Source organism: Mollisia scopiformis (assembly GCF_001500285.1).
Source record: "Mollisia scopiformis unplaced genomic scaffold LY89scaffold_4, whole genome shotgun sequence".
In the NCBI taxonomy this organism is placed as follows: Eukaryota; Fungi; Ascomycota; class Leotiomycetes; order Helotiales; family Mollisiaceae; genus Mollisia; species Mollisia scopiformis.
This window is the reverse complement of record NW_017263584.1, coordinates 767,064-794,444: the sequence shown is the minus strand read 5'-3', so window position 1 is coordinate 794,444 and position 27,381 is coordinate 767,064. Positions and strand designations below refer to the sequence as shown.

The window sequence follows — 27,381 nt, the reverse complement described above, 5'->3', positions numbered from 1 at the left end:
GTCCGACCTGATTTTGAGAATTCGAGCAACAACAACATAGGATTAGCGAGTCCGAACATTGGAACTGATGACCAAAGATCTCCATGTAAGAGACTTCTGCCACGACGTATACCGAATTCTGCTAGGCTAATAGCTTGATCAAGGAAAAATCGATGTCGAAGTTTGCAAGTGCCAATGTGTTTTGGTTCTGTGTGTACGGACGTGTGAGCCATCATGTACCGACTTAAGCTTCTGATCCACAAGCAGTTACTGCATTGTCTGAAAAATGGATTGAAGAACAACACAATCAAGCAAAGACCTAATCGTAATAGTGATCTCACTATTCCCAGTCCATGTGTACGACCCAGCCCTACTCCACTCGGGCATCACTATTCCTGCCAAGCAAGAACAAGATTCCTCCAAAATCTGCAGAGAGCCTGCCGTAATCGCATCGCCTTCCAAAGCAGCAGCCCAGAAGTCTAAAGCCAATTGAGCAAAGATGAAGTGAAGATCCAATCTTTGACAGTCTCCCGGACATTCCTGGCTTATGTGCATCCAATATCTCTGGTCACTCGACAGCAAACTTGGCGAGAACCTAATTGAAATACCTAAAGAAGAAAATCCTTCAGAGCAATTGTACTTTCGAGTTCAGAGTACCAAAGTGATGTCTGATAGACCACTTGATCCGTGTCTAAGTGGTGAAAACATTGCAGAGCTCGAAAACCGACTAGCGACCTCGAAAAATATCACGAACCCCACGCGTCCAGCCATCGCGTCCTCTCCTCCTAAGCCGCATTGCTACCACCAACAATCCACAAGCCTCTCTCTAATGCATACATCACGGCAGCACGATTTAGACACAGCTTCGGTTACAATCACAATCCATCACCATCAGTAGCCTCGAGGCGAATTTCAAAAGGAGGAATAACAGTAATGGCCTCAAGCGGCGCGCCGACACACCCAAACTTCCCATCAAGACCCTACTCCAGCACCTTTCCACCCAAAGCCCCCGAACGCAACGGCCCAGCATTCGGAGCCTCATCACACACCGCATCGCGCGACACCGCCCGCATCGAGCGCGAAAGACAGGAGCGCGAGCGCGCGCAACGAGAAGCAGCTGGCGCTCCGGCGCCAAACCCCTACAACATAACAGACGAGCAACGAGACGAGATCACAGAAGCGGTAACAAGCCTTTCCTCTCCATTTCGTGCCGCGACCCAGACTGATTAGACGGATAGTACGGGCTCTTTGACGTGGATAAAGATGGTAGGATAGACTACCACGAGTTCAAAGTCGCGCTCAAGGCATTGGGCTTCGAGCTCCCCAAATCCGAGATCCTCGCCCTCCTCGTCGCACACGGTATACCGCCCGATCCGGCGACGAAGAAATCGCGTGGGATAATAGGAGGAGGAGGAGGCTCGAATCGAGATCCTGTGCCTCCGGGGCGATTAGTCCTTACGGTCCAGGCATTCCTCAGTATAGCGGCGAAGTTAATAAGTGAAAGGGATCCAAGAGAAGAGATACTAAGGGCGTTTGCGCTGTTTGACGCGGACGATAAAGGGATCATAAGTTTAGACGATTTAAGGAGGGTGTCGAGAGAATTGGGCGAGGGTTTGGAGGAGGATGAATTAGTGGCGATGATCGATGAATTTGACCTAGAGGGGAAAGGGGGCGTTGGGAGGGAAGAGTTCGTGGGGATTTGTATGGGTTGACGGAGGTGAGCCGTTATCATTTTTGGGTCTATGGGTTCAAGCGTGGAGTTAGGGCGTTATGGAAATGCCCTTTATTTCTTCTATTATTCATGTTGGAGTCTGACAAGATATCAAATGACAGAATCCTTTCGAATATCTGGCAGCACATCGGGCTCGAATACGTGAATATCAAGAAGCGAACAGTCAAATTCTGACCAACTGGGCACGAGTACAACACCATTCTGGGCGACGGTCATGCTATGCTTGGGTCAAAAGTGATATCACAAAACGAACGTGAACATTGGGCAAATGGCACAGGCAACAATATGTTCATGAGGTAAGCCATGCGTGCGTGAATTGATCACGTCTCTCAATCTAACAGATAACATAGAAAATCCCCAAGCCTCAATCCTAGCGATAACTTGTCATGCCCATCAATCCATTTCCGCCAACGAAGTGTATCATTCGCACGCATGCTTGAAGAATAGGAGGCATGTGTCTAAGTCGCACTCTTAACGAGAGTGTAAAAGCAAGAATTCACCCTCTGACAGCTCCAGTTTCCTAGAATTGTATCAAATCGCCTTGACCACTAGAGCCTTGCTGCGCTCTGGTCCCAAAAGGATTGCTGGCTTGCTGTGCACCAAAGCCACTACCAAAGCCATTGGACATACCCGCCGGGCCCGTTGCAGCTGGCATTTGGTGCGAGGCAAAACCTCCGGCCGAGTTGTTGCCGTACGAAGTTTGGGGCATTCCGGTGTACTGGTTGTGTATGAAAGGGTTGGTACCAGTCTGCTGTGCGTTGAGTCTATTCAATCCTGCTCCAGCACTGTTGACGAAAGTGCCGGGAGCAGTGTGCTGTGCAGGGATACGAAGGTCACCTGTATTACCAAAGGTGTCCAAGCCTTCTCCGGTGGACAGTAAGGCATTCAACCTAGCATGATGAGGGTTTTCTTCCTTTGCGGGTGGTGGAGTGAATGAGGTTTTTGCGGGTGGTGTAAATGAAGTGATAGGGTTGTATGAAGGAGTGTTATTGAATGTAGCGGTTTTCTGCTCTGAAAGTGTTGCAAGTGTGGGCTTGGCTGGAGTATGGCTTGTTTGAGGACGTCCAAAACCAGAGGCAAAAGGATTATTTGAGCCGGTGGGTGTTGGCTTCAAAGTCTGGGCCTGGTTGTTGTTCGCCCATGGGTTGTTAGTGCTGGCGGGAACAAGTGGCTCAGGTTGCTGTGGCTGGAACGAACTCGCAGGTTGCTGGCCATAAGGATTGTATCCTGTTTGCTGTGGCTGCATTTGTTGTTGTTGTTGGCCGTAAGGGTCAAAACCAGTAGGCTGTGCGCCAAATCCGTTGGAGAATCCATTCTGATAACCAGTCGGTTGCTGATTTTGATAACCCGTGTACATGTTATTCATGTAGCCGGTAGGTTGTTGTTGCATGCTCTGATCAATTGGGTTGCCTGCCCAGTCAACTTGGGTTTGCTGCTGGTATCCTTGATTACCAGTAGGCTGTGCGATTTGAATTGGATCGTCATCGAATAGAGAAGCAGCATTCTGGTCTTCCAATTCCCGTCTTCGAAGCTCCTCTTCTTCCTTGCTTAACTTGATTGCCTTGGCAAGGTCATCGTCATCTGGCTCGCCGTTTCGGCTTTGTCTCTTCTTGCGGTCCTCTTCTTCCTGATACTTGCTAGCCTCGATCGCCAATCTGTATTCAGCATCTTCCTCGTCAGCACGCTGCGCACGCTGGGGTCGTTCTCGGCGTTGAGGGCGTTCGTGAGGTCCATTGCCGCCGAATTCCTCGATACCAGTAACTCTAGATTTCCAGGTCTTCCGATCACTGCGCTCACTCCGTAATCGCTCCTCATCGAGAATTAAAGAAGTCAACTCCTTTGCAGAAACTCGAACTGGGTCTTGGTCAGAGTATGGCCACAAATAAGTGAGGGTATTTCTTACCATTGTTTCCTACGTCCCGGCCGTCTTCGTCGATGTACTGAAATTCTCGCAGCGTTTTGATAATGTAGATGTTCTTGTGTGCCCATGTGACGACGAGTTCTGAGCCTTCGTGTAGACAATAGTCCAGAACTTTGAGTGCTTTCAGAACATGCCTCCAGTTCTTGCCCTTGTCGTTCAATCGCTTGTCCAGCATGTCCATTATCTCGTAGAACTCGTTCGACCTATTTGCAAACATTTAGAACCAAATCTTTGATACGGACGATGAAACGCACGAGTTGAAGGTCATCTGAGCAATTTCGCTCATCTCTGTGCCCGTTGGTCCCCATGGATCGTTGCTGGTCGCTATTTCAGCGTTAACTATGCCCGTTATTCTATCACGATGCTATTTACCATTCCGAACCTTGACCTGCACACTGGAGTATCCCTTCGTAACATTCTTAACGCTTCTGATGACTTTCGACATGTTTGCGACGAGGCTCTCTGCCAGACGATGCTAGAGAACGCAGAGGACAGAGATGGCGTACGGATGGCTCGGGAGATAACCGTGAGCCTGTGCGATTCAGACCGCACCGGAGGTATGGTCCAGAATCCGTGTCACTGTCGAGTTGATGGAAATGTGGTGGCCGGTCGTCGTCGTCGCTAAGTTGAGATTGCCTGGAGATGTGATAGCTGGCCCCGCACTAAGTGAATCTCAAATGTGGTTTGAGTATTAGAGTGGGTTTCGAGTCAGTGGAAAGAGTGTTTCAATTGTTGTTAGAATAGGCATAATACTCATCCATAATATGAATTTATGCGACCAGGCCGACGCATTAAACATCTGGAGAGGGCACAGGTCTGTGATGACGATTGCGCGCTAACGACAACCGCCACGAGGGAAATCTATTTATAATCACGTGGAATTCACTATTTGATATACCTTACCGTTGGAGCCACATCTCGCTGGAATCAGCTTTTCTTTCTATCTTATGGTTTATGAATTGAACATTCTAAGATATGCGAAGAAGTCTTCCAGTCCTTCTGCGAGAGGAGATGCTGTATTCTTTACAATTCTACACCAAGTCATTCGCGAATATACCTCGTACTTCCAAGGACTTCCCAGGTCTGAACAATGGTTCTTGTGGCAAACCAAGGTGTGGACTCGTGCCTGTGCAGATCTTTCGCGCTGCATATCTTGGGAAGCTTTTGATGGGCTCCATGCTGACCTATCAACCTTAACTGGCCTGACCGTTGTTCCGTTCAAATGCGTACCCAAACCTCGATTCTCGCGGGTACTCCGGGTCACACAGAGGCCCTCGGAAAGAGGCTGGTCAGCCTCGACTGCGGTTTTTCATCACAGATATTTCGTCATGAGAGATTATCTCTACAGGCTTCGAAGTCGTAATCCTCGGCCTGAATTCCAACCCAGCTGCTCTGAGCATGGCAAATCTGACAGCGTCAATTCCCATCCGTTTACCATCAATCCATTTCTCAGAACTGCAGGCAATGATTTCTCCAACAGCTCCACCATCATCTTCTGTATCTGGTTGGACTATGTCCTTCACCGCATTCATTGTCTCCCTCAGTTCCGTCAATCTAGCTTCGAGGGCGCCAGGGCTTGGTGTCCTGCTTCCAGGAAAGACAATTTTGTCCGCCTTCGCCAACACAATCTGAAATGGAACGTTTTTCTGCTTGAGGAGCTCGATAATTTGTCGGTCTGCAGGTTTGACGCTATGCTCAGCATCTATGAGCAGGAAAGCCCTTTTCAACTCTTTCCTCTTTTCCAAATATTTCATAATTTGGACTCCCCATTCTGCCCTACCCCCTTTGCCATAGCCTGGCATATCCATAACGACCAACCTCTTCAGGAGGTCGTCCTCAGCTCCAACAGCAAATGCATTCATCAATCTTGTCCTTCCTGGTTTCGAGCTCGTATGTGCTAACCTTCTGAGCAGTAATGCGTTCAGAAGAGACGATTTTCCCACGTTCGATCGTCCTAGAAAGCAGACTTCCGGGCTGTTCCCATAATCCATCTCCTTAAATTTTTCGGCTGACCATAGAAACTTGGGAACCTGTTTATTGAAGAACTTTGATGCGTGTATCAATTGGTCCTGGGTTGGTGGGATCGTGTCCCAGTAGTAGGATAGAGATTCATGTCGAAATTTAGGGGCTGCAGGACGACTGGGAGGCCCGCGACTGCCATTGAGAGGGCGTCTTTGCATAACTTCGGCTGCTCCAGAATGGAAATTCCGTACATGAACGCATCTCTGCAGCTTCGCAGATGCTGACATTTGATGTTAGTGCTCGATGCATAGAGTTGAAAATCTTGGAGCGTGAAGGGAACTTTTTTTCTGGATGAGGACGAGGCTGACGTCGGCTGCATAGCCCGCCGAGCTAGAAGCGCGTTCTCGTCTCAACTTTCCATTTTCACCAAAGTTCCATCTTCAGTCCAATCATCAATATGGCTACACCATCTAAACTACGGTCTATCTATCGATCATTCCTCCGCGAACTACCTTCTCGGCCCCTATCCGAAAAATCGCGATCTCCCCTCCAAGCACGAATACGCAATACAATTGCTTCGGAGTCAAGCACTCCTATCGAACAAGCAGAGCAATTTCTACAATATGTCAAGGCGCAAAGGATGTATGCAACTCTGTTGGAAAGATACAACCCAGGCATGAACATGGATGAAGAAGAAAGGGTACGATTGACTGCGAGGAGGGTTGGAATGGATCTTCCAGAGGAGTACTTTGCTCCGACCCCAGAAGAAACTTCTGGCGACGGTGGGAAGAATCAATGAGGAGAGAGATGCTATTCTTTGAGAATCATACGTGGGAGATGTAAAAGGATCGGGGCAACGGGAAATCTCGAACACACGCTTGACTACTTTATTGTGAGAAAGAACGAAATTGTGCTCACTTACGAGTCGAGGACAATATGTATTGTACGATGTACGAGCACCGAACTGCACTCCAACCCGAGAAACGATGTACCAAAATTCTGGGACGATATCCAACGCTAGGATCACCAAGCTTTCATAGAACATGGGAAGGTGGACGGTAGCTACCAAAATGTATAGAATGACGGACATGCATACCGGAAGTCGCTCTGCGCACAGATTTCTTCGTCGGCCTTTTCTGACCCAACTTTTTTTTCATTACAAGTATACTGTCCTTTCTGAAAGGGCCTTCAAAATCTTCCATATGCTAATTCTCCCCAAACATTTTCAATGCGGCAACATTAAGCTTCTTCGACAATGCAAGTTCCCAAAGCAGTTGTCCGATTTAGAAGTCTAAATATGGCATCCTGCAGGTGCTCCACCAACGCACACGTCGGAAATCTCATAAGGCAAAACTCAAGCCACCATCTTGTGATTCACGTTGGCAAAGCTGTGCTGACTACGATGAGGTCCAACTTTGGGTCTGGGGGGTTGCCGTGCCGTATTGCATCTTTCTAGAAGAGTGAAGGACGTTTGACCGCCATGGTCAAGTTGGGATTTCTCGCTATTCTAGGGCCGGAACGGATTGATGCCACGGCTATTTTGGTCGTCACGTCACGAAATGGTCGTGCCATCCCCATCAGCTCTATTAGGTGCAGGATTGAGCGACGGTCTGCTGCCGGTACTTTGTACCTTCATGCCAAAAGTCACAGCTCTCGCTCACTCAACTTGATACAGCTCCCTGGTAAATGCCACAACGGCACGGCTTTCTGCAGGTGACTGCATGTGTGCCCGCCCCCGGGTGATGGGCCGAGTGTGCTCTCTACATTTAGATAGACTCTGGGACTCTGGTCCTGTCATGTCATGGCAGGGCAGGCCATGTTTCTCTTATCACACTATCACAGCGAGGGCGGAATCTTAAATCGTGTGGTGTTGGAGCAACCCACCCCTCATATCGTGCTTCACCAGCTTCGTGCATGAACATCGTTAAAAACCCTAAGAATAGGCGCCAGAGTGGGGACCTGAAGCTGTCGTGGGCCTACCATTGGGCGCGCTGGAGATCCCGTCACAGGGCCTCGACGAATCACCACGCGCAGCCAAATAAAGACCCTTGGCCTGTGCAGTGTGCAGCACAAGCTCTGCTGTGGCTCTCTGGCACTTCTTCCCCCATTGCAGGACTCGACAGGAGAAGTGGACCACTCACTCGTCCCGGCCCCTAGTCTCTCAAGCACACCGAATGCAACGGGATCAAACATGGATCTGTGGGAGACCATAAGGGAGGCCGAGACCCCCTCGTTTTGGAAACGACAGGAGCCTCAAGAGAACATTATCTCGTTCTTCTCTCCCCCCCCCAAGTTCTCTCTCGCCAGATGAGCTCGGGGCGAATTCGTCGCCGCGAGACGAAGCCCTGAGCCGGTCTGCATGGCAAGTCGGAAGTCTCACTCTGGACGACGATAGGCTTGCTTGTTCTATTGTCGGATTCCCGATAACCTCAACGCGAAAATGACCAGTCTTCGCGATGCTGCAGCTCGACGTCGAATGCAGTTGAATCCGATCACGACGTCTCTCAATGTCGCCCAGCACCAGTCCCATCTCCAGACGCCTCTCTCTGCCTTGTCCTCGAGTTCTCTCAGCGCTCCTTTTGCGTACAATCCCAGCTATACTCCCATCAGTGCTGTGAGGCAGCAGTACAACCCGCAAGCATGGACTGCTTCACCCAATGTGACGCCAGAGAGTGGCAGCCATTTCAGGCCACAAGATCCAGAAGGTAGAGTAGATTTGCTTTTGTCAATTTCTGTTTTGGGTTGCATTGCGTTCTACTTATACCGTCGTTGTGTCCAGAAACTAATTCTTCACTAGCGTTCGCGACTGCTCCACCTCCCCCTCCATATTCCCCACCACGCAGTAATCGAACTTCGATGAGTAAGTATCCACATCCAACTAGCCAATTTGCTTTGACTTATGGCAAGCAGATGAGGAACCTCTTTCTGGCGTATCTCCTGCAAGTCGAATCTCCCCAGCAAATCAATATCGATCTTCTCCCGAGCCAACTTCGAACCCTGTCTTTCCTCCTCCACCTCCATCGAGTTCTAGGGCGAGAGCAGGTTCATCCGATAGACCGCCATCTTTGTTCCATAATATTTCCTCCTTTGCTAGAAGAACAACAGCTGAACCTCCACGCGAACCTCCACGAGTATCTCCTGAAATCAGCAGAGATAATGGCCCACGTCGACCAATGCCCATCTCGATTGAGGCTCCTTCTTCCGAGTCAGAAGGATCACAGCATGCAGAAACGAGGCCCCCAGCGTCTCGTAGAGCTGCATCTACTGGTGCTATCAGTACGCCATCATCGTCACGCTCATGTGGCTCGTCTACGAACAGATGGGAACCTGGAATGCCATTACCACCACCTCCACCAGGACCCCCTCCTCCTCAATCGAGATCACAAAGCATGACTCGGTCGACTGATCGAGTGGTCTCTCCGCCTACACGGCGGCCCCCGCCAATGTCAACATTAGGACCAGTTCCACCAACTCCTGCGGGATGGGTTGACGAAGACGTATCAGGACGAGGGAGATCACCAAATCGAGGACTTACTATTGATACATCAAGTGTCAGCTCGAGTAATGCTCCTGAATCCAATTCTGGATCCAGCTCTTCAGGTCTGGCAAGAGCACATGCGATGAAAGGTGATCCACGGACCATTCGCCAAAGGAGAAATGAAAGTAAGACCAGAAGAACTGCTGCAGCAACCGAAGAAGCGTCAAATAATCCTTGGGCAGAGGCCATCGTACCATCTGACATAGTCGTGCCAACAGTAGGCTTGGCTCGTAGACCAACTATCACCAGGTCAACTCCAAGAAGTGCTAGGTCTCACCAGGAAGAAACTCCCAGAACGGGCGAATCGTTGTCGGTATCCCAGCACAATACGCCTGTACAATTGGGCCCAAGTAGTACTGCTTCAAGAGGATCTACTCCACGTCCCCAAGTATCGTCAAATCGACTCGAAGCACCGACGCCCCCTTTTTCCCCTAACCAATTCAACGATGATTTTGCTGAAGACTCGCCCGCCATACCGCCGAAAGCATTACCAACTCCACCGCTTCAGTCTCAGCCTCAGTCTCAGTCCCGGCTCTCAGTAGGATCGCCCAGCAATCGACCAGTATCCCATATTTTACATACAGCCAACAATGATTCAGCAGTCATGGCCCCACTGGTTCCGTCACGGCCTGATTCGCGACAGTCAAGTGCAAGTCAAGTCTCTCAAATATCACCAGCTGAACAATTTTCCCGTGCAGCAATCGAGAGACATCAAGCTTTTGCTCAAAAAGAGGCTGCAGCAGCCACTGACAGTGAGCGAGTCCGGATATTTGCGGATTTCATTGTAGCCGAGTCTCGTCTCCGTCGAGAAAGATATGCCACAGCGATTGACGCCATGGGTTCCGAAATATTGGAACTGACCCGTGATCTGTTCCGACCATATGCAAATTCTCGGAGAGAATCTAACACCTCAAGGTCAAGCAATTGGACACCAGAATCTTCAGCTGGTCCAAGGTCACCGATTCCAACGAGTCGGTCTCATAGAGGCTCCTTAACGGCGGCTCTCCACGACACTCCCAAGCTGAACACCAACATCGAGCCTTTGTCAGGATCCATGCCTGGATCTGGCTCTCGACCCGGATCAGCCGATGGCAATGGCAATCGACCTGAGTCGACTTGGTGGACAGGCTATATGCCTTCTCTTTCACCAATTCCCAGCATGAGTGTTAGTGAGGCTCCTGATGGATCAGATTCGAGAGGCAGGCCATCGAGCAGATGGTGGGAGGTCAGTCAGGAAGGCTCTACCGGTGCTCCTTCTACAAGACTAGAGCGATCCAAACGTGAATCCAAGTACATGGGTATGCCAAAGGAGCTCCGTGAAGCAATGCAGTTCGAGACTCTAGACACGCCGAATGGCAAAGGCATAGACATGTCTGGACCTAGTCAACAGAGGAGCGACTATGGACCAGATGAATATCCACAAGAGAAAGTGGGTTGGCACGACCAGGACTTGTCACTACAGAAAACCCCTTCCAAATCTCCTGCTATGTTCTCGCCCGCCCTCATGACACCAAATCCTCATGATCTTGACGTATCACGTCTGGTAACGCTCCCACCACCTTATCCACGGCATCATCCTGCTGTTAACAACAATCATCCTGACTTGACTGCCATTCGAACCACTGTCCGACAACTCAGTGACTACACCGAGGTAGAAGCAACCAAAGAACGTTTCACACATACCAGCGCTCAGATGGCTGAAGAGCAAAAGGTCGCTGCCACGAAACGACGGAATTCTCTTAGACAGACAATTTCTCGTGAGATTGAGGCAGGGACAATGACCTACGCTGATGCTGCCGCTATGGAAGCCTCTGCTGCTGCTTCAGAAGCAGAAAAGACCAAAAAAGCTTCGAAAGTCGATTTCGAACTCTTTCAGTCCCAAGTCGTCATACCCCTCAATGACCTCCTCATGGATCGCGTAGCACGAGCCACCGAACTCTTCGACCAACTCAAAAGCAAACTCTTCGTCGACGCCCAAGAACAAAATCCAACAACAACCCAGGAAGAAGGCGACGAGCAGCCCGAACTCCTCGAGAAACTGACCCTCCTGAAATGGATCTTCGAAGCTAGAGAACAGCTACACAGAGAACTATTCGACCTCCTCTCAGACCGCAACGACCGCTACAAAGACATGGTCATCACGCCCTATCGCCTGGCCAACAACAACGACAAAGTAGCGAACGCAGAATCATTCTTCGCCGACGACGCCACGAAGCGGAAACTGGCGTTCGAGCAAGAGGTCCTAAAACGCACAGAGGAATTCCTAGATGTCATCGAAGAAAACGTCGTCCGTGGCGTCGAAGTCCAACTTTCCGCATTCTGGGACATCGCTCCCTCTCTCTCGCGTATTATCGAGAAGATTCCAAGGGGCAATCTAGACGGATTTAGAATCCAGATTCCGGCCGCAGAGTACGAGGAGAATGAGAGTTATGTGGATTTCCCGATGCAGTATCTCTATTCATTATTAGGGCATTGCGAGAAGAGCACGTATCAGTTCATCGAGAGCCAGATTAACCTACTGTGTCTTTTGCACGAGGTGAAGAGTGGAGTGACGGCTGCGAATTGTAGGTTGATGCGAGCGCAGCGCGTGCAGCAGGGTGAGAAAGAGGAAGACGTCGAGAGGGAACTGGGGGAGGTGGAAACGGATGAGGAGGTGCGGCTTACGGATGATCTGAAGGAGAAGGTTCGGGTTGTGGAGGAGTTGTGGGGGAGTGCGTTGGGGCGGGAGTTGGGGGGTTGTAAGGGGATGGTGGAGGGGTTTTTGAAGGAGTGTGGGGGGTGGGATGATGATCAGTCTTGAGCTTGAGCTGGTGGTGTTCTTGGTCAACCATCTATACCCAAGAGAAAGAGCGGAAAGAAAGAAAGCGGCGTCTGGGTCTATCTATCTTATTTATCTTCTTGTATATACTCTTACTTACTCTCTCACTTACTACGGCGGCGGCGGCAGGTTCGTTTTGAAAGAAAGAAAGATGAAGGAAGGGAATCAGTTCCAGGAGGAGCAGGATATTTATTGGAATACCCCCACCCACGTTTGAATAATTGAATGGAATGAATATTGTCAATATCATTGAAGACAGGCACAGGCACAGGCACAGGTATTTTCTATATATTGATATCGATTCTTCAACAATCCCTTCCTTCCTTCATCCATCCATTCTTCAATAACCCAACATCCCTTGCATCCCTCTCCAGCCACAAAAAGCTTATTCTTAGCTCACCTCTCCAACAAATGCCCGTCTACGGCACGCCCTCTAAATATACAGTCGTCCGTCGAGTCCGTCTCTCATCAGCGGCAAGGAAGGGAATCGCTCAATCAATCAATCAATCAATCAATCAATCCTCGGTAACGAATCGCATGGTATGGTATGGTATGGTGAAGAAGCGAGGAGGATAGGTAGGTAGGATAAAGTTGTGCAGCAGCGATTATGTTGTGGGGTATGCATGAGGTATGCATGAGGTAAACGAAGAAAGAACGGGAGAGGGACGATCCGTTTAGGCTGTGTGCCGCACTTTACAATGTTAGGCTTCGTTCTTCGCATCAAGAGATATCTTTCACTTCGCCATATTCTTCTAAGCGATACAGCATATCATCTCCTTGAAAGACATATTGAATTGCCTCGGAGTCCTCGACGTGAAGAACATGTCGAGGGGAAGAAATCTGGTGATAGTCATCGAGACTACTAATAGTTCTACTATAGGATTGAGCGATAGGAGCGATGATTAAAGGTAGCCGGTGGATTCGCTTTAAGTCGCCCCTTAACAACAACCCACGTCGACTAGTATACACAATTTCCTTCCAAAGGTCTCCAAAGGGCAGAATATAGGGGGGAATTGCTTCGATAAAGGAGTTCGGAATCGATAGTGCTAACATGAGTGGAGCTGAGGCTTCGTATCGTCTTCTGATATAGCCTCGATAGTGTTCCGCGACCTGTAGAGAAGGCGTAAAGTAAAGTGTAGTTCCACCTACTCCCCGAAAGTCTGATGGAATTCCGCTGACTAGACTTTCAATAGAGATCTTCCCCGTCGAGTCTTGTCTAACTCTATCTTTTGCAATCGCCTTGTATAGAGCTAAGCTTCCAGGGACTGTCGACGAAGTTGCTGGCTGTGGTATGACTACCGGATTCCCCCTAGTATTGGTGGTGTTGTTGGTGTTGCTCGTGGAGGTGGTTGAGGTCTGCGCCCTCATTTGACTGTCTCGCTGCAATCTCTCCAGACTGAGATAGCGTATCTCCATGGTGTCTTTCACCCAATACTGTGCTGTCTCCGTGAGCCTAATATTGGTGTATGCTTCGTCCATAATTGCTTCACGAAGCTCAGTCTTTACTCCCCAATTCAACATTTCTGCATTCCAATCCTCCTGTCTGTCTTCAAGCTTGGGACATGGTACAGCAGACAAAGCATACTCGAGGAAGTCTGTCTCAAATGTAGCCTCATTCCTTTCGGTCTGCTTGAGGATCTCCCATCGTGCCCAAAGTTCGGCAGCCTTCTCATCTCCCCAGCCAATGTACTCCAAAGCTTCGACGCTCTCGATATACTCTGGTACTGTGAACGAAGGGCGAAGAGGGCGAAGACTGACTCCCGAATCCACTGATTCTCCTGACGACGACGACGACGACGACAAAGCTTCTGAAAGCATCAGAGAGCTGGATATTTGTCGGCGCCTTCGGACGGCTGGCTGGATAAGGTTTCGACGTGTGAGTATGGCAGGATCCGCTGCGTGGAAGATTGGAAGTGAAGTCATCACAATGTGATATAGATGGTGGTTGTGTAGGGGGGGGGTTGGATGGTAATTTATGTGGCGGGGGCTAGTGCACAAGTGTTGGAATAGTCACCTAGCCACGTGCCCTGCACGTTATATTCACGTGACCTTTGTTCCGACAACTCACCCATCCTCTCGCCTCTCACTGGAGTGTTCACTGCCTTCCAGACTTCGTCGATGCATCCAGCGCTTTAAGAAATGAACAGAGAGAGGCACAGACAGATAATAAACCGTTCGTTCGTTTGTTGGATGCCGAATAAGTATTCGGCGATGGAAATAGAAATCAAGAACTCGTCTCGTAGGTCTCCACCGACCGAGCGAGCGAGCGAGCGCTTGCTCAAACGACCAGGTCGGTAGGTAGGCGCTCGCCTGCCAGCAGCGATCCTTCGGCGAGGCGCTGTCATGCGCGTCTAACCTACCTACCTACCTACACATGCTGTACAGCTATTCATGAATAGCATTGTTTCGAGAAGCTTTGTTTGTTTGTTTGAGCTGCCGCGAGGATTCATTCTCGTCATCATCATAGAAAAAGTGAAATGAACCGAGATGAGACGATACAGCAGGCGGAACGTCCGGCAGACCAAGGTGTGAGACCAAGTGAAATGTTTGGCGGTGGTTGAAAGAAGACTCAGCCACAGCTGCGTACCGTGATCAGCATTTACGTGCAAGATTGCGATGAATGAATGTGCTCTCTCTCGCTGCTGCAACGGGAGCTGATTTGCATTGAAAGGGGCGACGACGAATGAGAGAGGCAATTTCGGATGAAAAGGAAAAGGAAAGAGAGAAAGAAAACCCGATGCCTTGGCTGAGATCGCAGCCTCAATTCAAGGTTGGCTGGGTTGGTCTGGAGTGGAGTAGATTTTCGTTCTTTTCAGCGAGGGTGAATTTTGGTGTGGCAGTGAAGATGCGGGACGGGGGTGTGGGAGAGAGGTACTGTACTGTACTGTACTGTATGATGGGCAGACTGGCTGACTGACTGACTTGACTGGTTGCAGCGCTGGCATGTTTCAAACGAGAGATCGTCCAGGCCTATCAAAGTCCCTGAAGATCTCGAATTTCACGGCAGCATCCCTGACAGAGTGCGCCATCGCTGGACCCATCAAAGCCAAGCCAAAGCCAAAGCCCCAACCCAGCCTTGCCTTTCTACTGTACCGAACCCCTGAATCCACTCACCCATACTCTAGCCTCTAGCCTCTAGCCTCTAGCCTCTCACTTTAGTGTTCACTGCCTTCCAGACTTCGTCGATGCCGAGTACAGGACGAGACGAGACTGGACTGGACTTGACTTGACATGTCATATCGACGAGCATCAAGCCGAGATATCGTTCAGCTGCCCTGGCATGGAACGGTAAGGTAGGCAGAAAGGAAAGGACATCTCCACCACTACCATCTCAGCACTTTCGTATCTCGACTTGAGGTCAGGACCCAAGATCGACAGCGCCGTCCACAGCCCATTCCGCTGCATGAAATTTGTACTGTAGATACAAGTACTGTATCCATCCCAAGTGCCAATCATGGCGACTGCCGACGACTCCACATGTACTGTATGGCGAAGCTTAAATTCTCGTTCGCCTCAACACACACTCGCATCGACAAACCTCGGTTCGGTTGAGTCGAGCGAGTGGGCTGCAAAGCCTCAGTACTCACGCGTCGTCGTGCATCGTAGGTAATATCAGGTGGCAATCGCAAGCACACTGACCTGCCACTTTGAAAAATTGCATGAAGTGAACACACGACGCATAGCGAGGGAGGCGGGGGTCGATCACCCATCATTAATCAATCACGAGCTGCCATCCCATCTACTGACTCGAGAGGGAGCAAGGAACATCCTCTGCGTGATCGCGCGCACTAGAAGGAGTGACCTGGGAAGAACCTTTGGAAGGCGTCTCTGACCGCCCATCAGTGACGCAGATGAACAACTCATTCATACATCTCGTCCACCTCTGTGATGCGGGGGAATTATTGGTCGTGATATCTCCAACCTCCTGTGGTCTGCATAAACATATACATTGTGCTCGTTCCTGTTTGTCCACGGAAGCACCATTTATCCACTCTATCCTCGACCCTTTCCCTTCCGTTCAACACCACGTCTATCCTGCCGTACATCGTGCAGCGTGCTGCTTCCGGCGAGACAGTGAGTGCTGCGACGATATTCGATATAAGAGCGACTCGGAAGAAAGAGACAAATAGATTTTGGGGTTTCAGGATCCTCGCGGCCGCCTTGCATCGCATTCTCCGCACTCTACTGGACGACACTGCTCAAGCGCAGCGGCAGAGGCAGATTTGGAGGGAATTTGAGATTTGCAGGACAGCAGGACAGCAGGACGAGAGCAACCGGCCAGACCTTATTTGCATAGCCAGAAATTTGCGACAAGTAGGAGAGCAAGACGACAGGACGACAAGACAAGACGACGAGGCACTTGCCCCTCTCCTCAGCCACTCACTGCCAGGCTGCATCTTTGTCGTGCATCTCCAGTGCCACAGTGCCACCGTGCCACCGTGCTACGACACCCCCGGTCGCCCCCTGCTGGAGTCGAGTCTCTCTCTCGCCCCTCCAGGCAAATCAATCGCAGCCAGCGCCTTTGGGCCAGTCGAGCGTGCTCACAGCTCTTTGGCTCCGTGTCGTGCGGGCTGAAACGGAGTGGTCCATCCATCCTTGGCCGTTTTGGGAACGAGGGGTCCTCCTCCTTCAGCGATCCAGCATTCTGCCAGCGTCTAGGAGGGCATAGCTCCGTCTCTATTTGGCAGCCACTTTCCAGCGGTCGAACCTGGTCCAACCATCCTCGAGCAGAGACCGGATTCCTTACTGGAGACAGACCAAAATAATCAATCGTTCCTGGCCAGGGGAAACGGTTAGAGAGCGTGAAAGTGTGTGTGTGAAAACAATTAAGTCCATAGTATCATCTCCCCTTCACTCGGCCCAGACATAGACCCAACGACTTAACCAACGCCATACCCACTTCACCTCACCTCACCTCACTTCACTTCCATACGCACTTGCTGTGTGCACTCATACATACATATACCACCCCCCATCCGCTTCTCATCCAAGCCTCCTTTCTCAAGAGCAACATCACCACTCCTCGACAACTTCTTCGACATCTCCCATCTCCCATCTCCCTAAATCTCCCCCTCGCCCCTTGCATCTGCATCGAACTTTCGACACGACCCGGCTGTCTGTCTAGAATCCGAGAAGATCCCCTCGCTCCGTCACATCCCCCTCAGGAGTACCTTAAGTCCTTAGCATCGACGAAACGAAACACTCGGACTCTGCTCCCCTTTTTGCAACAGACAAGAGACGAACTGTCAAAACGTCACGGAACGCCATACTTATTCGACGTCTGTGCTTCCCCACATTCTCTCTTCATTCGTTGCGTCCCAAGTACGGACGTAGCAGTCGGTCATTCAGATATATCATTTCGTGGCACCCGGCGTCGACCAGAAGTGCAGCCCGATCCTCATTGAGGAATAATTCGATCAATCCGTTCATCAGCATCAGCAGGCCAGGCCAGCATCCTTCAGGCTTACTCGCAGGCTCCAAGCGAGGCAATCGTCGTCTTAAAGGCACTGTGATCCTTCGTCCTCCTCCTGCTCTTCCCTCCTTTTCGCTTTCGTCCGTCGCTTGCGGTTTGGTGTCCCCTCGACAGGCTTGCAGACTCGCTCACTCCCTTGACGACGCAGACGCATCATCCCGCAGCAGCGCAGCGAAGATTTATTCGGGGTCCCAATAATTAATTCTGTTCTCGGCAAGCCCAGCCCTCCAGCCCACCAGCCCAGCCCAGCCACGCTAGCAACTCCCATTGCATTGCGGCCGGAAACTCCTAAGCTCTCTTGCTGCGCCAGCACTTTTCTGCGTAAAGCCTCTCGGCCCCGAACCTTGAATCTCTCCGCTGGACGGATTGCTGATCCACGACCGCCAGTTGACTTATCACGTTGCGGTTCCCTCTTTTCGCTTTTCGCCAGTCTTCCCCAGGTTGATTTTGTGTTGCACTTGCTTCGCTGGTTTTGCGATCCATTTCTCGGCCCCTCGACTTCATTGTTGCGACTAGCGTGCCTGCCCCTCCAGCCTCGCGCCAGCCTCGTCGAAGTCTAAGCCCAGCAGCACAATACTATCAACAACACAATACGGAGCTCTGCTGCTTGGCCACAATAACACTCCTCTACAATAGGAGCACGGTCGATATTATACGATACCCTTTTCGCAATTTTTTATTTTTTATTCCTGCTTCCTCTACTTTGCAACAACTTCAACTTGCAACTTCGATCTTCCTCCTCTATTCGACTCTGTCAACACTTCACAATGTCTTACCCATCTCGTGCCTTGAACGAGGCCGCCCTCGAGACCTTCATCTACCGTCCAGTCACATCAGAGATGATCGCATACCTTGCTTTCAAGGCTTCAGAGGTGATCCAGTGCGAGAAGTCAACAGAAGACAGCCAATTACCCCCTTCGCCGCCGCAAACACCTCCTCATGACGACTCCACAACCGACTCTCCATCTCTTCCCTCCCTCGAGCGCTTCATTACATCATTGGTGCGGAAGTCGAACGTCCAAGTACCTACACTGATGACAACTCTGGTCTACTTGGAGCGGTTACGGCAAAGATTACCTCCTGTTGCGAAGGGACTTCGATGTACGGTTCACAGAATATTCCTGGCCGCCCTCATCCTTTCTGCCAAGTTCCTGAATGACTCCTCTCCCAAGAACAAGCACTGGGCCGAGTACTCCAATGTACGAGGCTTCGAGCCATTCGGCTTCTCAAAGACAGAAGTCAATCTTATGGAGAAGCAATTGCTCTTCCTTCTGGATTGGGACTTGAACATCAGTGAAGATGATCTCTACACCCACCTCGATCCCTTCCTTGTACCGATCCGAGCCGATATCGAACGACGAGAGGAGCACGCCCGCGCGAGAGAAGCCAAGAAGAGAGCATTGAGGGAACAACAATTAATGGAGGAGGAGCTACACAGACGTCAACAATTCGCTGCTATCGATCCATACTTCCGTTCAAGTTGTCAACAACCACAGGTACCTGTGCTGTACAATGGCCAATACGTGAACTACCCCGCGAGTATCCGATACGACTCTCCACCTCCCTCAACAGAAGTTCCTGGTCTCGCACGAAGTGGCACCGCCGATACCCTGTCAACCGTCTCATCTTCCGCTTCTTCCTACGTCTCGTCGATCTCAAGATCTGGGACACCGAACTCGAGTATTGGTAGCTACGTCGGAGATGAATTCGCTGCAGCCGGTGGTTACACTCAAAGTCCTTATCCGGTCGTACGAGATGTAGTCCATGTACAGATCGCCGAGCAACACTCCGGCACTGGCAGCAAACACTTACTACCGTACGAGATCGAGCAACTTCCCTCGACGGAGGAGAAGCCCGCGAAGAAGGCGAAGCACGGTGGAAACATCTTCTCGAGAGTATTTGGGCAGCAGCGAGAGCGAGCACAATATGTCTAATTAATTCACAACGAGTTTCTTTTGTCATTTTCCCGGGGGGGCGATTACGACATTGCACGATATGACCGGTGGGCTACGGGTGGTGGGCATAATCTGGTTTGGTGTTCATACGATAAATGGACCTCGTGGTAGGGGTGGGGGAGTATGTCAAGCAAGCATCATCAATCATCATTTGCATTTCCACGGGCGTTTGGGCGAGAACGGGGTGGGAGACAGACCGAAACTTGAGGGCTTGATCAATTGATCGCCACTGGTGTCTCTACTACTACATAGCGTGTCTGTATCTCTGTATTATGAGAAGAGCAAATCACTCTTCGAGAAATCAAAAACCAAGTCATCAACACGACTGTGAAAATTCCTTGCCTTGTGACATTGTGACATGCAATAATTCTTGAAGCTACACTAACCAGGAAAGAAATAGGGGTATCCCCACAATTCCCGTGACACGCGTACGCCTCGGCGATTTAACCTTAAAATGATCGACACGCTCACTCAACTCCCTCCTCACACCACAACAATTACGGACGGACCCCCAACCATCATTGCAATCCCATTGTACAACTCGCTCGCAGACTTTTACCCCTCCCGTCATAGATAGGATAGGTAGTACAACCATCCACTAGCTCCGGCTCCACATCTTCGTTTCGTCTCTTTGTCCCGCTTTTCTGGAGATGCAGATGGGAGATGTGTTGCCTTCGGCGGGTTTTGGGGGTACAGTGTGCATGTGCATTTGCGTCCGTAACCCCCTCGTCTCCTCGCTTTCTGCATCGAAGGGGGAATTGCAGACCGCTCTTTTGCCTGAGGTTTTTGTTGATGAGAGGTTGGGGTTTTGCTGGTCAAATGTCGGGTTTTTAATTCTTCCGAATGGGTAGGTAGAGAGGGTTGGTTGTGGTATTGATCACCTGGTTCATGATGAAGGGATCCTTCGTTCATTCACGCGTCTATTCTGCATCCCATCTCATCTCATCTCATCTCATCAAACATCTATTGAAGTCTATGATGTCAAGCCCAGAACTCGATCGAGAAGAGAATCTTGATCCCCGCAGCGCGCGGATGCAAGCAAGCCAAAGGCACAATATTATCATCCGAACCCTCCCATCCCATTCCATCACATCCCGCCCGTGTCCTCGGAACACGCACCGGTACTCGGACGCTCCATGGACGCAAGTCAAGTGCCGGAGACGGAGGGAATTTTTCGTAGGGCTGGGATGGGATGGGGGTTTACTGATGGGGCATTTTTGGGTGAGTGAGTCGATCCACGATAGAAGGGTGAGGTGAGGTGAGGAAAGTTGCCGGAGGATGTTGCGAGGGTGAGTCCGGGGTACATACGCGCACGTTGTCAAAGCTTCCTTTTGTCTTAGTTATCATTGTTATTATTGTTGAACGAGATCTTGAGATCCAATCTGATCGAGATGGAGATGGGGGAGCTTTGTTTACTTCGGTTGGTTTTCCTCTTTTCTTCTCTCTTCGGTTGTGATTTTGGTTTCACAAAAACAGCCGACCCCACAAATCAGACAAGATGTCGTAGGAGTGGATTGGTCTTGTTGGGATCTTGTTTACTTCGGTTATTTTTGTTTCACAAGATCTGTTCCCATTCCCCATAATTTGGACAAGCTTATTCAAAGCGAGCGAGCGAGCGAAAGTCCTACGGGGTAGGCGAGAGACTCCTTCGTGTCGTTCACTCCGGAGGAGTGAGTAGTCAGTCGTTTGAGCCTCATCCTCATCCTGCATGTCGCCTTCTGCTTCTCGTCTCGATTTCGCGTGCTCCATCTCGCCTCCTTCGTTTCGCCTCCTTTCGATCCCTCTCTAGTCTTGACACAGATCCTTTGAGCCTCAGTAGCAGCTAGCTCCACTACTCCTCAATTCTTTGTTCTAGAGACTTCGGAACGCCTAGCTGATTCTCGGGCAATTTTGCGGTTGTCCTGGGACGATGATCGAATTCGTTTGTCATAGAAATGAGAAGAATGATTGCGAGTGCATACGCATGTTTTCAATACCTGCTTTAGTTTAGGTCGTAGTCTTAGATGCATTGAAAGATTCGAATTGAAGTCGAGGCTTGACTCAATTGACGAAGTCGTCACGTATGCTAGAAATGTTGAAAGGAAAGGTCGAGATGACTAGGGTCAAGGTCTCTGATACCCTTAAATAAACTGGTGAAATGCATTATACAATGTTACATTTGAGGCATAAAGCTGTCTTGCTGCTGTTTGATAAGCCATTGCAATTGCGTCGTTCGATACAAGAATACATGTCTTTTTCCTGCTACCCAGTTTTACGTTCCTACTACCCCAACATCTGCAATGCTAAAGATGAGTATTTCTGTTAACACCACGCCTTCTCAATCCTTTCAAGCTATGCCTCTCAAGGTTATCTCTCCCACCATCAATCAACAACATTCTCACTACCAATATCAATCAGAAAAGCTCTCTGAACTAGCAGAGCTGGAACTATCAAAGACCTCTCCAACTTGCGGCTCTCTCCACTAAGAGTGCCCAATGTTCATCGCTAAGCCCTCCCTCCTCGTCATCAGCTTGCTCAACCCTTCTTAGAGCACGATCGAACGCAGCACGGAAGTCAGCAAAACCATCAGGTCCACGATTGAGACTACGTTCGGTGACAGTTCCTAAGATTTTGACCATACGACGAGTGATGGGTCTATGGTCAGTTTCATCACACAAGCGGGTCAGAGCCCGGTTCATTTCTGCCCTGTATAGAAGTTACACACCAACAGTTGAAGAGGAAGATGAGACATACACTTTCTCAATTCTCTTCAACACATCCAAATATTTTGCAAAGCTCTGAATATCGGTGCTTTGTTGTCGCTGGGAGGTCAGAGGATTCAGCCGTGAAGCTAAATCTCTGGACTTGAATCTCCTGCGAAAATTGTCCCCATCGAAGAAGTACATCATAGTATCATTCTCGAAACTCGCAAGGAATCGACAAAGTTCATCTCTATCTCGAGTGAGGCCATCCGATCCCGAGATGACAAGAGCTGAGTCTTGGAGACTAAAAAGTTTTTGAAGCTGTCGGAAACCATGGTCATCGCCAGCACGTAGCAAGGATGTCCTGTTGTGGCGGAAGATACGGATATCAGCATGATCTGTGCTCCTGTATTTCATACACTGCTGGCTCGTTGGTAACATGAACCTCTTCCAAGCTTTTCGAAGTGCTTGTGAAGCAGTTATTAGTTCAGCGAATGACTGTATCTTCTTGGAGAGATCACTGCGAACAACAAATCCGATCTGGCGATATTGTGATGGGTCGATCATGTCTGAAGGCAGAATTGGAGAAGGTGGTAAGTCTATTGATCATCAGCAGGTCGTCAAATTGGAAGCGGCAAGACAAGTTACCGGAATCTGAACTCTCTTGGACGTCTTCCATATCATATAAATCTGCCGACTCAGGTTTGCAATCATTTGCATCAGCCTCAGCCCAGTCGTCATCGGAGACTGTAGCTGTAGCATTTTCAGTAAGCTGTCTTGGTAGTCACCTGCCAAGTGCTACCTACACGTATCGCTCTCAAAATCGATGTCCTCGATTCGTGCGATCCTGAGTTCTTGGGTCTCTAGATCCATGACGGAATTGGAGGAAGTCGGTGCAGGTTTCAATTTTCATTAGCAAGGGCGTGATGTTGCTGCTGGTCCTTCCTAAGGAGAGAGTGCGGGACGGGACGTGCAAAGTGGTGATTATGCAAAGTTGGAAAGATAGCAGAATTGAAGAAATGCCGAATACGAGATTGGGCTCTGAGATGATAGGCAATCAGATGTGGAAAGGACGGTCTTCAAGTGTTGACGTCTCATCTTGAACCGGGGAAAACGGAAGGCGCGATGTTGCGATGTCTTGTTTTCAGCAAGTGCATTATTTCTCCTATACATACAGCTCATCAAGTCTCTAACTTTCACTTTTGATTTGATGTCTCTCAGTTCGCAAGCCTGTTTCAAGTTTCTAACAGGACCATTCTCACAAAACCAGAGCGATGATTATTCGCAGCAGCATAAGTATTCCCAGTAGTATAAGTATCCCCAACAACATAAATATTCCCAGCAGCATAAGTATATCCTAGAATGAAAGCAAGGAATACTCCTCGTCCGCTTTCTGAGCAAGCGGCACCGTATCCTTAATAGCCTTCATCTCACTGTTGCTCAACTCTCGCAACTTCCCTTTCACCATACAGCTCATATCCGCTTTCGTCCTCCCCTTCTTCCAATCCCCATCATACATCAACATAACCGGAATCTGAAATTGCTTCTTATCTACAGCCTTATTCTTCAATAACGACCCATTATACCATATCAACCGATTATTCTGATCCAGATGCGAGATCGTAAATCCACACACTTCCGTTTTGCTTCTCTCCCCCCCGAGGACACTGCCGTAATGCGCCTCAAACGAATACGGGACCCCGCAGAGTTCTAGGCCGAACCACCAGCTTTCTTTGTCACCGTATGTCATCTTATATGTTACTTCCTCGCGAACAGATTTGGTGTTCTGCCAGCAGACGTGGAGGAGGCCCATGAAGAGCGGGAAGCGACTTTTGTCTAGGACGACGACGCCGGAGTCGGCTTCTTCGGCAAAGTCGTCCTTCCATACTAGGGATTTCAGGAGAGTGGCGCTGGGTTTTCGGCCTTTCATTTGGAGTTTCCACCATTTGTGTCGTTCTTGGAATCCTGGAGAGTATGAGTATTCTTTTCCTCTAGGAGTAGCAGGGTCACAAACCGTGTTGCCATAATTTTCGGTCGTGGAAGAATAGCTATTTTTCAAATTCATGTTAGTATGCTTCTTCTTCTAGCTCGAGTAAGAGTGCTCTTCGGCAGATTCGCAGAATATGTCTGAGCCTGCAGACAGCCTTGTCCAGGATGGCGAAGCAAACTGCCCTTCGAAGTCTGAACTTACAGCTCCCGTTTCTCTATACCCAAGATCGTCAAACAATACCTCAGGTTTCTGGAAGAACATCTGTTTCACTTAGTCAATGGACCATATCTTGGGGAGGAAATGCAAACACAATCAGCATCTAACAGAATAACCTGTTCGAAAGTGCTCGCCAAAGCAGCAAATGGTTTTATAGCCCAACTATCCTGCAGCCCCATGCTACTGTCATCAAAAATAGTCAAGATATCAATAAATTCGATATCCGACTCAACCGCCTTGAGTTTGTTTCTGGAGTATTCTGGAAGATCATCCTCTCCCGCATACACAACTTGAATCGGCAATCTCGTTCCTAGGACGGTGCGTATGTTGAAGATCAGATGAATCGCAAACCGAAGCGTTTTAAATCCAACCGGAATCACAATTCCGCGAGAACCGGTTACGTATGTGTTCTTCAAACTAGTTACTGGTGTTGGATCTAGTGGCTGACTCGGGTTTCGAAGAAATGGGAACTGCGCAAGAGTGAGATTTTCTGCCAGAAGATGCAATGCATTGTGTTTATTGCTGGCGGCCGTAGGTTGATTCTCTATTCGAATGCCGGACTGTGCTTGGACAAACCAGGATGTCAGGACTTCGACTCGATGTCCCAGTTCCCCGAACTTGTCTTTGAGATTTGGACCTTTGAGGAGTGTTGTTGAGAAGTTCTTGGCGATGGGTTCGAATGGATTATTTGATGGCATACGATCTGCATCTTCGCTTGGATTTGGACCAGTTGGGCGTTGCCATATATAATTAGAGTAAAGGAAGAATATGGCTCCTACGAAGACGGCGGCGAGGATGAGGGAGTAGAATTTTCGAGGAGGAGTGCCGGTCCGCAATCTTGTGTTTGTTAGCATCGCTGGACACTTGACGATTGAGATATATCGAAAAAGCAAAAGGATAGCAGGAGTTCTGAGGTTTCGATTCTGTCATGCTGTCATAAGAATGAGAGGTAAGGGATGATGGGTACCTTCATGTCTCGGAATGTAGTGAGCGGCTTGATGAGGAATGTAGATTGTTGAAGAATCTGGACTGTACATCCGTCCCAAATAAACTTTCTAAGCTGATGATATCCCACAACTATCTTAAGCTTCGTCTCACGCTTTCCACTTCCAAACTCTCTTCTCCTTTGCGTCCAAAAACCGCACTCCAATAACGCACAGCATAGCTCCTCCCAAAAGCACCGCATCAAACACCACCACATTCCGATAATTCCCCAACCTACTCTCCCCAAGTATTTTTCCTCCCACCGGACTCCCAAACATGGTCCCCAAACCTCTCACAAAGTAAATAAACCCATTAACACTAGCATAAGCCTGTAACCCAAAAACCTCCGCGATTGTCGTCGGAAACAACGAATTGTACCCCCCTCCCGCAGCACCATAAAACACCACAAACAGTACCCACAAAGCCCGGTTCCCACCCGTACTCCCAAGCCAGAATCCCAGCACGACAATGACGCACATACATACCGTAACAATAAGTACATTCTGCCTCCCCCACCGATCGCCCGCCCAGCCGGTCATCACGCGGCTCACCGAGTTCGTCCCGCTCATGACCGCCAGCAGCGTGGCGCCGAATCCGGCTGTATATCCCAAAGCGATAGAGTACTCGGAGATGAAAGTTAGCGGTAACCCGTTTCCGCCGGCCTGGAGGAAGCCGGCGCCGACGCTGAGCAGGAACGCGGGTTTGAGGGCCAGTTTGGTGTTGATGTGTGTTGGGCGACGGCCGACGAAGCGGGAGGGAGAGGCGGTCAGGGCGATGGGGAGGGAGATGGTGAGGATTATGAGGGAGAGGGCGCGGAGGGTCCAGCGGGGGCCGAGGGCTGAGAGGAGGGCTTTGATGGCGGGTGCGAAGACTAGGCCGCCAATCCCGGATCCGGATACTGAAAGAGTGGAAAGTTAGTCAACTGGTAGAAGATTCTCTAGGCGAAAAATATGACTTACGAATGAAACCCATGGCCGAACCACGATGAGCATCAAAGTACTCTGGCGCCGAGGACAGGATCGGAAAATAGAGCATCGAAGACCCGATCCCATAAAGGAAGCCCTGGGTCAAAAGCAGATGCCAAACTTGCGTACTTAGACTCGCTAGTCCAAAGCCAAGACTCATGAGTAAGACGCCTGAGATGCATAATAATCTTGTGCCAAAAGGATCAAGACGAGCAAGTATTGGATTGACTACAATACTGCCTGCCCAAGTCAAGCCATAGCCTAGAGTGCCTACGAAGGCTACAAATGCACTGTTTGACTGGGTGTTTGGCGGGAGAAAAATCTGAGTTGGAGAGATGTAGTAGGATTGGAAGACGCCGTAAGATCTGTTTGTAATCAGTAAGTGTTTTCTCAGGCGTTTGAAGGGCGGAGATGGAGATCTCATTGCAAAGAGTTTCATAGAGCTCGTTTGCAATCAAGGAAATCAACATACTGGCTTATGCCAATTGTAATGCAAATTGTCAGGAAAGCCGATATTAGAACATGAAGCTGGCGCTGTTTGGTAATGGGACGGAGATCGCTTGATTCGGTTGACGAGACTTGCGGTTCCTCATCTCGAGGAGACAAGTCACTGAGGAGAGTGGGAGCGGTGACTGCATCGTCAATTTGTGATGCCATTTTTTTCGACTTGCATGTCCGATTACGAAATGGGACATGTGAGGATATATAAGATTCGCAAATCTCCATTGCACTTAGTGAAAGTCCCACTTTTAAATGATCGACGACCGTTTCTTCCCGTCTTACCCTCGGCTGATGTGAAAGAACAAATTCAAAAGAATTTATTGTTTGTAACAATTGCGAGTAGTCAAGGCTATACTTCTCATTCTAGCCTAAGATTGACTTCAAGTGTCTCTTCAACGAGGCAACCAGAGGTCTTGTGCTTCGGGTGAGAACGTGTGATATAATTTGCAAGACTAGCAAGCGAAATCAATTCACCCACACTTAGGTTAGAGTCTTCACGAAGTCTGCTATACCATATCATCTTCTCAAAAGCTTCATTGCCATCCTTGAGCAGATGATATGAGAAAGCTGCCTTTGGATCACGTGATCTGCAAAGCACTTGGGAGCTGCACAACCGTTGTGTCAGTTCGAGACCCATGAGTCCAGCTTATTTGTGAGGTAAGACTG

General features: G+C 49.6%; 10 protein-coding genes across 10 annotated transcripts; 4 read left to right on the top strand and 6 right to left on the bottom strand.

The window, feature by feature from the left end:
• The first annotated feature begins 740 nt into the window (after positions 1-740).
• Positions 741-2,019, top strand: LY89DRAFT_384833 (EF-hand). The gene is made up of 3 exons (XM_018207148.1): positions 741-1,161; positions 1,218-1,696; positions 1,813-2,019. The coding sequence occupies exons 1-2, from the start codon at positions 913-915 to the stop codon at positions 1,689-1,691; spliced, it is 723 nt and encodes a 240-aa protein (XP_018076160.1). The 5' UTR covers positions 741-912; the 3' UTR covers positions 1,692-1,696; positions 1,813-2,019.
• LY89DRAFT_384723 (ENTH-domain-containing protein) lies at positions 1,972-4,498 on the bottom strand. The gene is made up of 4 exons (XM_018207147.1): positions 4,005-4,498; positions 3,887-3,956; positions 3,615-3,835; positions 1,972-3,565 (listed from the first exon to the last, which is right to left on the bottom strand). The coding sequence occupies exons 1-4, from the start codon at positions 4,075-4,077 to the stop codon at positions 2,232-2,234; spliced, it is 1,698 nt and encodes a 565-aa protein (XP_018076159.1). The 5' UTR covers positions 4,078-4,498; the 3' UTR covers positions 1,972-2,231.
• Positions 4,499-4,921: 423 nt separating this feature from the next.
• On the bottom strand, positions 4,922-5,812 carry LY89DRAFT_575996 (uncharacterized protein; the record flags this gene model as incomplete). The annotated part of the gene is made up of 1 exon (XM_018208819.1): positions 4,922-5,812. One exon carries the CDS (start codon positions 5,810-5,812, stop codon positions 4,922-4,924), a length of 891 nt encoding a protein of 296 aa, XP_018076158.1.
• A 239-nt stretch (positions 5,813-6,051) lies between these two features.
• On the top strand, positions 6,052-6,393 carry LY89DRAFT_729301 (uncharacterized protein; the record flags this gene model as incomplete). Its single annotated transcript, XM_018219367.1, has 1 exon — positions 6,052-6,393. The coding sequence occupies one exon, from the start codon at positions 6,052-6,054 to the stop codon at positions 6,391-6,393; it is 342 nt and encodes a 113-aa protein (XP_018076157.1).
• A 1,528-nt stretch (positions 6,394-7,921) lies between these two features.
• On the top strand, positions 7,922-11,948 carry LY89DRAFT_384646 (uncharacterized protein). The gene is made up of 3 exons (XM_018207146.1): positions 7,922-8,299; positions 8,392-8,454; positions 8,505-11,948. Exons 1-3 carry the CDS (start codon positions 8,035-8,037, stop codon positions 11,930-11,932), a joined length of 3,756 nt encoding a protein of 1,251 aa, XP_018076156.1. The 5' UTR covers positions 7,922-8,034; the 3' UTR covers positions 11,933-11,948.
• A 281-nt stretch (positions 11,949-12,229) lies between these two features.
• Positions 12,230-14,152, bottom strand: LY89DRAFT_681195 (uncharacterized protein). The gene has a single exon (XM_018214228.1). It carries the CDS (start codon positions 13,871-13,873, stop codon positions 12,671-12,673), a length of 1,203 nt encoding a protein of 400 aa, XP_018076155.1. The 5' UTR covers positions 13,874-14,152; the 3' UTR covers positions 12,230-12,670.
• Positions 14,153-18,190: 4,038 nt separating this feature from the next.
• LY89DRAFT_577166 (uncharacterized protein) lies at positions 18,191-18,766 on the top strand (the record flags this gene model as incomplete). The annotated part of the gene is made up of 1 exon (XM_018208873.1): positions 18,191-18,766. A coding segment is annotated over one exon (576 nt), but the record flags the coding sequence as incomplete, so codon positions are not given.
• A 2,981-nt stretch (positions 18,767-21,747) lies between these two features.
• LY89DRAFT_681193 (uncharacterized protein) lies at positions 21,748-23,041 on the bottom strand. Its single transcript, XM_018214227.1, has one exon. The coding sequence runs from the start codon at positions 22,624-22,626 to the stop codon at positions 22,075-22,077; it is 552 nt and encodes a 183-aa protein (XP_018076153.1). The 5' UTR covers positions 22,627-23,041; the 3' UTR covers positions 21,748-22,074.
• Positions 23,042-23,416: 375 nt separating this feature from the next.
• LY89DRAFT_637753 (uncharacterized protein) lies at positions 23,417-24,963 on the bottom strand (the record flags this gene model as incomplete). Its single annotated transcript, XM_018211545.1, has 4 exons — positions 23,417-24,024; positions 24,074-24,107; positions 24,251-24,310; positions 24,358-24,963. 4 exons carry the CDS (start codon positions 24,961-24,963, stop codon positions 23,417-23,419), a joined length of 1,308 nt encoding a protein of 435 aa, XP_018076152.1.
• Positions 24,964-25,096: 133 nt separating this feature from the next.
• Positions 25,097-26,919, bottom strand: LY89DRAFT_384595 (MFS monocarboxylate transporter-like protein). Its single transcript, XM_018207145.1, has 5 exons — positions 26,687-26,919; positions 26,209-26,579; positions 25,692-26,147; positions 25,233-25,631; positions 25,097-25,102 (listed from the first exon to the last, which is right to left on the bottom strand). Exons 1-4 carry the CDS (start codon positions 26,869-26,871, stop codon positions 25,360-25,362), a joined length of 1,284 nt encoding a protein of 427 aa, XP_018076151.1. The 5' UTR covers positions 26,872-26,919; the 3' UTR covers positions 25,097-25,102; positions 25,233-25,359.
• Positions 26,920-27,381: the final 462 nt, after the last annotated feature.